We start from the raw sequence: 10,717 nt of genomic DNA, 5'->3' as shown, positions 1-10,717 counted from the left end.
AAAAATGGAAAGAATATGTATAATTAAAATGATGTTGCCGAGGGGACTGTGATAATTTCAGCGTGTTAATTTACAACTTATGTGATAATAAAATATTTTCAGAAAACCTTAGTTTCTATTATTCTAAAAATAGCATGTGAATGCTGTCGTTACAGCAGATCTGTTGCTGTCTTTCATTCTGTACTACAAGTAAAACCGTCCTTTAATAGAAGTCACCACACCTGCATAAATTGTTATGAATAAATATTCATTGATTTAAAAAAGAAAGAATATACTTTATTTTGAATTTAAAACAACAAAAATACTAAGCAAGTGAAAAAAAACCCAAAATAACATAAACACACACACACCAGATTTTCAAAAAGATACATACATTTTAAAATTATATACTTTAAAAGAACAATAAACTGTTTGCACACCATGAAATATACAAACCACTGTTCATGAGCGTACATGAGTACGCAAAGTGCAACAATCCGCAGCGAGAAACGCGGGTTGTAGTTTTCTACGTCTCCGCTGTCGAGCTAGAGAGCCGTGGCGCCTGCTCAGAAGAACTACGCTTCCCAGCGATCCCCGCGCGCCAATTAGAAACGTCAACGAGCCAGTGAACATTAAGCGGAGCAGACCAAAATCCCAAACAAGGAAATGGTGGGGGATATAAACGACCAGATTATTTAATTAATGCATGTAATAATTAATATTTTATTTTATTGTAAATTAAGACGTATTTATGGGTTAAAATGGATTACGACTTCAAAACAAAGCTGGCGGCCGAGAGAGAGAGAGTAGAAGATCTGTTCGAATATGAAGGTTGCAAAGTGGGTCGAGGCACCTACGGGCACGTTTATAAAGCTAAGCGCAAAGACGGGTAAGATAACCGTGAACGTTATTGTTTATACTGACATGAAGCTGACTGTGGGCTGCATTTTCTCTACACACCTTGGTTGTGTTTTAAACGGGGCGTTAGATTTGAACCTCCCCGAAGCGATAACCCGTGTCTCTGTGTTTTTGTTTTCATGTAACGCACTCACTCACTCACCAACGGTCCCCCCACCCCTCCTCCTTTCCCTCCTCCCCCCTCCTCCTCCTCCCCACACCCCCAAAACAACACACTAAAACAGCGGTGCTATTTATTTTTTGACAAGTGTCGTCTTTACGGTGAGGACAGCTAAGCCCCTATGTGTTCAAACGCGCTGCTGGTATCGTCATTCAACGCGATAGTGACATGTCTCTTCGTGGCCAAGCTACTCCCCCATTTGTGACACTGAGCACTGCCAAACTTTTTTTAGACTCAGTCGCATGTAATGTGTTTGCTATTCTGTTTTACATCTTTACGCTGCCGCTGTCAAGCATGTGAATGCAATGTATATACCAGCAACAGGAAGATGGACAGATGTGCTCTCACATTTCTGCTCAACTACGTCAACAGTGTCACTATTAGTAGCTAAAGTTGCCAACTGGCAAATTCCCAGTTGACACTTACAATTGATAGTATAGTTATATTTTAATGGAATATAGTTAATGCTGAATTTTGCCCCAAAATAGGGTTAATCAGTCTGACCTGACCGCTTGGAAGGTATATTGAATGCAAGTAGTGGCCTTTTCAGGGAGGACAGTGCACAAGGAGTTGCTTTTTTTCTTCTTTTATTACTTAAGAAGTGCTTGTTAGTTTTTTTTTGGTTGCTGGTCAAACAAACTTGTAAGGCTGATGCACCATTCCCGCGTTCTAGATTGGTTTTCATGCCTATAATGACCTCATTACATGGATCAGGTATTGGAGACACAACCGAGTCCCGTCCAGTCTTTGTCAGTTTTGCCATAAAATTGTAATAATAAAAGTACTCAGAATCATTCAGTAGAGTACTCCAAGAATGATGTTCCTCAGTAGGCTGATGTGGAAGTTAGCGTCACCCTGGTTCCCTTGCCAAGTAGCCAAGGGGATTTTTCTATTGGATTCTGGATTTTTGCAAATAATAAGCTCTGTGGAAAAAAACTCAAGTTTATGATACAAACTGCACCACGGCTGGTTGACTTAACATGGCCGTGGCAACAAGGCAGTAAAGAAGTGTTCAGCTTGATGTTTTATTGTCTTATTCAGTCACTTGTTTCCAATCACCTTTTTTAAAGACACCTGAACTTGCAAAATTGATGAGTTGGGTATTTACTGACATATTCAGTGTCGTAATACAAAGCGTGGAAGCCTCTTATGCTTGTGTTAACCACACACCTCACTTTTCAGGTCATCTAACCAAAATCCCATTCTGAAAAAACTTATAGGGTTTGAGACAAGGGAACCGGAAGTACAGAAACTTGTTCTTGGCAGCACCCTATAGCCTGAATTGAACTTTTTCTACCAGGAGAGAAAAGGTTGGATTGGTTCAGCCCTAAACATGTCATTTGCATTTGTCATATCTTTGGCATTGCACAGTAAGCAACATGATTGTCTTAGATAAGCCTCTCTTCTATTCATCATTGACTCACAGAGTTGTAAAGCTGAGTTAAGGCTGCAGGCGGTGTCTTATCGTATTCGCCTCTACAACATGGGATAATGGAGATGTGATGCGGGTCAGAAGGTTAACACAGTGCAGGTCACAGGCAGTAATACCTGAGAGCTTGTTTAATGCTGTGAGGTAATGACATCCTGCAGGGGTATTATAGATTTTGTACTGGATACAGTGCATGTAGAGTATAAGGGCTTCCTTACAACATACTGAACAAATTAAAGAAGAAATATGACTAAATATTCAGTAAAGCATAGATAGTGGTGATTTAGGGGGGGGTAAATGTGTCATTTTTTATTGTCGCTCATTGTAGTAAAACCTCATGGCTCGTTTAAATGCATCATCAGACTGCCTGTAGATCCAGTTATACTTTCCCAAGAGGAATGTGGAGTAGCTAATAGCTGTGACGGTGCTTTACTCCTTCATGCTTTGCCCCCAGGATACTGTAGGTATTCATTGATGGTTTTATGATATATTCTGATGTATTATTAAGGAAGGTAAAACACGGTTACAACTAATAACATTAACAATGGAGTACATGTTTTAAATTAACTACAGCTGTGCTTTTTCTGCCATGACAAGTTGAAATGCCTGCTGTAAAAAAGCTTGTCAATAGTATCGATATTGATATTTGGTGCATAAAATCCATTAAGAGATCAACTTGTTCCAATTGAAGTGACTGTATGTGATCTCTAAGCATTTTGCAGATGCTTTCATGCAAAGTTTTTCGCCATAAAATACCTGGAAAGTTTGAAAAGGAAAGCAGAATTCACTTCCGACATAAAAACTTCACTTCGACTGCACACAGAGATAAGATTTTATTTTGTGTTTGTTGTGAAAGCAGTGGCCTTGACAACGACATTGCTTCACCTAAATACCACTATACAATACGGCTTGTGTAATGTATTATTGTGGGGTTTTTTTTGTCTCTAGAAAGATAAACTATTCGACTATAAGTGGAATGTAGAGTGAGTTGCTGCACTGCAGCCTGGATTGTATTCTCAGAGGCTATAAGTGAGACCCCAGGGATGGAGGCCATCACATATTCCCAGTGAACGTAACCTGGAAGGCTTATTTAAGTGAAAACCGAAAGGCAGCAAACCACTTTTTGTCCCTAGTGCATAAAGGTGTGAAAATGAATTATCACACATGCATGCTTTTTTAATGTTTGCTGGCTTCACACCTACGGCTTAAGGAATATGCAGCTTTAGCCACTTTGTCTCAGCTGGCAGGAAAAGGACAAGTATGACCCTGACATGGTGTAAAGATGTAGTATCAGTGTTTAAAAAGGTAGATGGAATCTCTTCATATGAATGCTATGTGGAATTGTGCCTATGTTGTAGGTCTAGGTATATTTAAAAAAATTGCAATACCAGTACCAGTTCCACTTAAATGATAGATTCAATATCTGTCATTTAAGTGGAAGCATTCAGTTGCACAAAATGCCACCAGATATCACAAATATGTATTATAACTGCACTTTGGTGGCATCACGGCATGCTTACCTGCCAGTACCATCAAATACACTGTGCTCAACTTCACAATACCACAGATCTGGGTACAAAAAAGATCGACTGCAGATATCGTTTGACAGGAGTTTCAGTATTACTTGATACTGAGTTTGTTCAATACTTGAAAGTAACACCTACTTATATGCAGGAGCCATGATGGTAAAGCACCACTGCAAAGTATCCTCATATAATGGTTTGTGTGATATCTTATGAATTAGGGTCCCTATGGGTCAGGTTAGGTTCAGAAAATGTGTGTTATGTAGGTCTACTATGGGTACTATAATAATACACAGAGCGTTGGGTTGTCTGTCCAGGTCCAAAGTAAACTTTGTTTAGACGTTTGCATTGCTGCTTGTCTCTGGTGGTTTTTTAAGCATAGGCTTATGGTGCTGGCGTTGCTTAGTGCCCACCAAGAGCCAGTCACCAGTGCATCCGCAGACCACAGTGTTCCAAATTTTGAGAGAGACATGAAGGGACTGCATGCAAACCGCAGTGACGTCCCTGCAGAGGCCTGTGCTGGCGTTTCTGGCACACACTAACCAGCAAAAGAGGTACGCAGTAAATGGCCCTGACCAACCACGCCAACAGTTACTCACAGGGTGTTGTTTGGCTGTGTGTGGCTGACCATCGGCTATAGATATTGTGGCATTTCCTTCACTGTTGAATTTCTCAACAGCTGTTCCAGCATGTTGAATTTGCAACAGAGGGAGTCAGGGACAGAGTTCTCTGATTAGCCATTCAGACTCGTTAATCAGTGAACACAAAACTTTACAGTGCCACATGAAACATTATTTCCAACATTGGTGAGTGATAAATCACATTCACAATGACATGAAAATAGTTTGTTTTTTTATCTCTTTTTGTGAGACTGGTGACCAGTCATCTCCTTTCTGTTGAATGTTGTCTATGAGATGTGTTCAAAACCTGGAACAATTAGTTGATTAATTGATTTGTAGGTGAGCCAACAAATAAATGAGCAACTATTTTGGTAATAAATAAAGTTTTGACTAATTAAAAAAAACAACAACCTAACTTTCTCTGGCTTGAGCTTCTCAAATGTACAGGATGTTCTTATGCACAGTTTATTTATGTATCCCTACAAAAAGTAATGCAACAGTATTCATATTTAACCCACATTATTATGAGCCAGTAATTTGTATTTAACTCATGTAATCGGGAAGACTGCAATGGGCTGACGGGATAAGTATTACAAAGAGTGAAAGCCCACTTAAGAGGTTGGTCATAGTGGTGGATTGGTCAAACAAACTCACAACTTTTCCCCAGGAGACTGGTGTTTGTGTCTAGTGTGAAACTATGTGAACTTTGAGTTATTTTAAGGTACAGCATCATGTCAATATGTGAAGTATTCAACTTCACATTCAGTATATTATGTGATGATGCCCAACCTTGTTTTTTCCCAAACTTAACCTCTGTAACTTTTCTTTTCGAAGGCTATCCTCATAAACTTAACGTTTAGTTCACATTATGACAAGGCCTAATCACGAGGCTTCTGATCATAAACTAGATGATTTGTTGGGTACTAAATTGTTAGGTATTAAATAAACGGTTGTATAAAGAAAACATAATTTGGATTTGGACTGTTTGTCCACAGAGCAAGCACAAAATTTGGCACAAAAAAACCACTTGGACTCAACGATGAAGTGATAGACTGACCTAACAAACCACATGTTTGGCCATAATTCAAGAATTCATTTGTGCAACAACTCTTTCCTGGCGATTACCTAACGCCATAACTTAGGAACAGAGGAGGAGACTTTTGGGTAGATACTAAATTGGTTACATTAATCTTGGGTGTTCACCTTGAAGCTATGCTGATTTTATCGATCTTCTGTGCTTGAAACGTTGTCTACTGTCATGGCTACATATGACTCTGGACAGACGTGGATGTGAACTGGAACTTGGCTGCTTGGTGGAGACATGCAACTGGTCGGCAGTAAATCTAGCCTGAAGTTGGCTTCATGTGTCAGGCCTTAAGAGAGCATGCGCAGACCTGCTGCAAACAGAAAAATACCAGTTGAAATATCACAAGGATTATGTGGAGAAGCTGGTTTTCTTATCATTTTTTTCCTCTGCTTTTGCATCGAGGATTAATGGATAAACTATTTCATTATGTGAATTTGACTAAATTCATATGAGGAAATTTTGTTTACGAACCAATAGATTAAATGTTATGAGCTCTTCTGAGCATCTGTGCAGCTCAATTAGTATTAGAGATGTGTGCCTGAGAGCTGCAGTTAATCCATGACCATCTCCTGTGCAAATTAGGCTGAAGTGGGTTTGATTTTAACACCACTGGGACCTGTTTGATCTTTGCAGGCTTCCCACTGAATTAAGTTGTTATTGGATGCTGTCCACAGATTGTGTTTACATTTTAATCATTCCTCTTTACACTATTTTAGATATAAAATAGTTACTTTTAGCCCTCGGTTCTGCACCGTTCTCTGCCTAGGTTGCATTTCATATGCTGGAACAATGCTCATCTCAAATAATCAATATCTGTCTGCTGATCATGCTCCACCCATGCCATCTCATATTTCACTTAGTAACTGGTTTTCACGCACAAATGTGATTTTCAAGGGCAAATGACAGAATGTAAAAACAAGGACCAGCCATAGCTGAAAGCTGTAGCTAAGCTGGTGTGTAGTTTGAATCCTGAGCATCTGTCTTTGCATCAGGGGTGAAATTCATGCAGGGCAGTGATCCAGACCCTGCGGGAGGGGCAGCATCAGAGCACTTGAGGTTGATGTTGAAAAGGCCACTGATAAAGAAAATCTGTGCCATCTAGTAATCTTGCTCCCATTTTCTCTTTTCATCTCTACAGGAAAGATGAGAAGGAGTACGCACTGAAACAAATAGAAGGCACTGGAATATCAATGTCTGCCTGTAGGGAGATCGCTGTAAGTTGCAACTTTTTTCTATTGTGTGTTTGTCAGGCCTTGGATAACTGTTTCGTTTTAAAGGAAAAGTTCAACACTTTGTGAAATATTCTACTTTGCTTACTTTCTGAGATTGATATGAGTAGATGGATATTTAATTTATATCTGTGCGTTGACTAAGCAGCAACCAGGGCATAAGAAGATAATGCAGGAAATGTCAAAAACTGCAGTTCCTCTAATGGCCTCTTGAGGCAGGCTCCAAAAGCAAGTGAATTCCCATAGACCCCCATGTTAAAATGCCCAACTTTACAGCAGAAATAAACATGTTTATGGCCTGGTACAAAAAACATTTTTTGGTCTCTATAGCCAATTACAATTTGGGCATCTAAAAAAGTTATGTTAATCATTTGATAGTACTAAACAAAAGTTGGATATTCAGGTTTTCTGGTGAGTTCATTTTGTTTTAATGGTTTTAAACCTGTTTTTTTGCTAGCAAACATTAGCATTAGCATTATTACTGGTAACAGCAGACTGTAAATTTAACATGATAACCAAACTAGCAGCTAACTTCCAATTTAGCTCTGCCCTTTTGTCCAAATTTGGTCTCTTTTGGCTCCAAAAATCTAAGATGGCAATAGTCAAAGAAAGTCCGCAAGCCATGGGTGATGTCACGGTGGCTAGGTACACTATTTTTACACAGTTAATGGCTCTATTGCTGGAGTCAAGTCATGGTTAGCCTAGCTTCGTGTAAAGACTTGAAACAGGTGAAACAACTGGCCTAGTCATGTCCAGGGTGAAAACGTGCTTAAAGCTCACTGACTAACACATTGACTTAAATTTCTTAAATGTTTACCAGTCACTATTACCACCAGCAGAAATGTAAAAATGCCAATTTGTCGTGGTGTTGCTAACTTCATCCAAAACCACTTTTTTTTGTTTGTGTGAGGGTAAGACAAAGATGAATTTATAAATAAGTCCAAATTATAGTTGTCTGTAGGTGTATTTTACAACTTTGACAGTGCCAGGCTAGTTTCCTGCATCCAGTGTTTATGCCAGGGCTAAGCTAGGCTAACAGCACCATGATGCAAGCTAATACTTAATGTACAGACATGAAAGTGGTATCAATTTTCGGAAAGAAAGTATATAAGCCTATTTCTTTAAATTATTTTTTGCTTAATTGCCAGTACTGTATAAAGGAGTCTTAATAGCTCAACTCTCTATTGACTGTCTGCCCACTGTGGCTGTGTAGATCAGGATACTCTGCGCTCTAATTTAATTGAACATTAAGCTGGAGAATAAACAAAGAAACAGCTTTAGCTTTACACTTAATTATCCTCTTAATATACCGCTCTCAGAATCCTGCTTTTAATGTGGTGATTCAGCTTTTAGAATTATAACATAATGATTAGGAACTCCTTCTCCCCTCTGAGAAATGGTTTCATTACTTTGTCTGATTAATGTAGCAGCATTTTGTAGTCGAGGAACAATTTTCTGAAAAAATGGAATTATTCTACTGCTATTTTTGGATTAAGGCACAATTGGGATTTACCTGGAAACCACTGAAGTCTGAACAGTCCTTTACCGTTTTTATACAGCGAGCCCCCTCTTAGACACTAATGCCAATCTCATGTCTCACTAACCACACATCATTTTTATATAAAAAGCCATGGCGGCAGTCTTAGTTCTTTCGTCCTCAACACATTTAACACGGAACAAGTCAACATTAAAACACACGTTTGTCAGGCCTAAAGAACACAAACAATGCATTTGACTAACACTGAATAAATATACTTTGTTAATTTACTAAAAACTCCATAGGGCATCTTTAACACACTGAGAAAATCCAGTATTACGAAATATTTGACCAAATACCTCAATATTGATACTGCAACAATATCGACTATTGATGCGTTCACAAAAATATTTATAAACAGTGCTATTTTCAAATAAATAATCATCAGTACTGTGGATATAATGACTAAATTGGTAAAGGCAGAAAAGCTAGAACAATCTGGTGAGTTCAGAAAATGACTTCACTTTACCGTGGTTCAGCCTTTAAAAACCAGAAAAAGACAACATTTCCAGTATTATGATAAACAAAATCTGAAGCGATATCTCCTCTCACATCACGATATAGATATAATATTGATATATATTGCCCAGCCCTACTTAAACATCTTGCCGTTCAATGCTTGTGCACTATTCCCCCGCTAAATGTAAAACAGAGCAGAAAATCTAATAGGGAAAAGTTTTTCAAAGGTTTGATACCTTCGTGACCCCCTTAAGACAACATTGAGACAACTGGGCCCCCAAACACCCCAGTCTACCTTTAGACCCTGCCTATTTGGGGGTTTAGGGGGATTTGGTGAATTGGTGAAATGGGACCACTAAAAGTAAAGAAAGCAAATTAGCTATTAGTAGCTCCTGATTGCAGTGTACCCATTGACTGCTTTGATAAAGACAACTTAAAATCATGATTTTTCTCAAGCAGATTCTGATGTTACATTAAGCCTGCCAGTTCCTCTTCCTCTCTGTACAGAAAATAAACTGTATGGTAAGCGAGTCTCTTATTTAGACAGGCCTTTATTTGTCAATGTGTGTAACCACACTGGGCTAGTAAAAGGGACTCGTCACCTAATTGGGACTAGGCTTATATTTGAAGTTTTATGGTATTTCCAATAGGTGAGAACAAGTCTAAAATGGACAATCTTCTTTTGTGTACTACATGTGTGAAAGGGCCATATGGACTTTATTTGAAAAAAGGTTTATTTAGATTAAGGGTTTTAAAGGAGCAAGGTGTCCTCCATGATTTGCATGTGACAGCTGCAACTGCTAGTAAGGACATCAAATCAGCTGCCAAAGCCATCTTCTCTGTAGTTTTAGAGCACTTCTTCGTCTCTTAAACCTCACACAGTATCTTTGCATCTTGTCTCTCCCTCCATGTCTCCCTTTTAGACCTCTGCATTAGGGGATTTAATGTGACGAGGGGACGAGTGTCTCTCAGCCCATCATGGTGATTAACATGGCTGTAAAAGAAGTTTTAAAATCAATCCTTGACGTAGCCTGAGGCAGAATAGGTGATTGTTTTCTCCAATCATATTATGACTATTTAAACTAAATGCTGGATACTGATGATACCGGTGCCAAATTTTGTGAGAGTATTGCAGCTCTTTTCATAACTGCCCAGTATGAAAAAACAACATTAGGTACACCCTTATCTGAAAGATATGGCTTCCAGGAAGCACTTGAGTGTAGGTATATAGTATTTGTGTGGGGGCTGTGCAGCCTCAGGGCAAGTCAGCATGCCACTCAGAGACGATCTGCCAGAGAAAGAATGTGGCCCCTCTGACAGGCTGCTTGGTTCTTATGTAAAGGTCTCCAGTTTCCAGTAGAACATGTTCATCTGGAGAGGGACTATGGGCCATATGGTGCAAACAGCGGCAGTGACACTGTGCAAACACTCCACATTACTCAGCAAACTCTCTGTAGTTTAACTTATAAAATATTTCCATGACCTCGAGCTGCACATTAACATTTGTTGTACATTCAATAGCAGACAAGATGTCACATATTCACAGTTCCTCTTTTTGCCAGCAATAAGCTGCAGTTTCTTAACTCATGTTACTGAAGTGTGTGCGGATGTTGTGGGTGGTGGAGGTGGTTTTGGTGGTGGTGGGGAGCTTTTCTTTGCTTGATATTTTCCACAAAGAAAAGAACTATAAAAAACCAACAGAAACTTGTTAAAAGTAAGAGAGTAAAAGCTTCCAGTTGACTGTCAATGTGACGGGAGAATAATCTTCAAGGAGCA

The 10,717-nt window shown here is 39.1% G+C and overlaps 1 protein-coding gene across 1 annotated transcript in view; it reads left to right on the top strand.

Moving 5' to 3' along the window:
- Positions 1–668: 668 nt before the first annotated feature.
- cdk19 (cyclin-dependent kinase 19) overlaps positions 669–10,717 on the top strand; it is a 55,924-nt gene continuing 45,875 nt past the window's right edge. The window contains exons 1-2 of the mRNA XM_042503503.1: positions 669–868; positions 6,855–6,930. Of these exons, the coding sequence (XP_042359437.1) occupies positions 741–868; positions 6,855–6,930 (204 nt within the window). The 5' untranslated portion in view covers positions 669–740. The remainder of the gene's footprint in view (positions 869–6,854; positions 6,931–10,717) is intronic.

The sequence above is a fragment of the Plectropomus leopardus genome, chromosome 16 (genome assembly GCF_008729295.1).
Source record: "Plectropomus leopardus isolate mb chromosome 16, YSFRI_Pleo_2.0, whole genome shotgun sequence".
Classification (NCBI taxonomy): Eukaryota; Metazoa; Chordata; class Actinopteri; order Perciformes; family Serranidae; genus Plectropomus; species Plectropomus leopardus.
The sequence above is the reverse complement of the archived record's forward strand: the minus strand, read 5'-3'. Positions and strand labels throughout refer to the sequence as shown.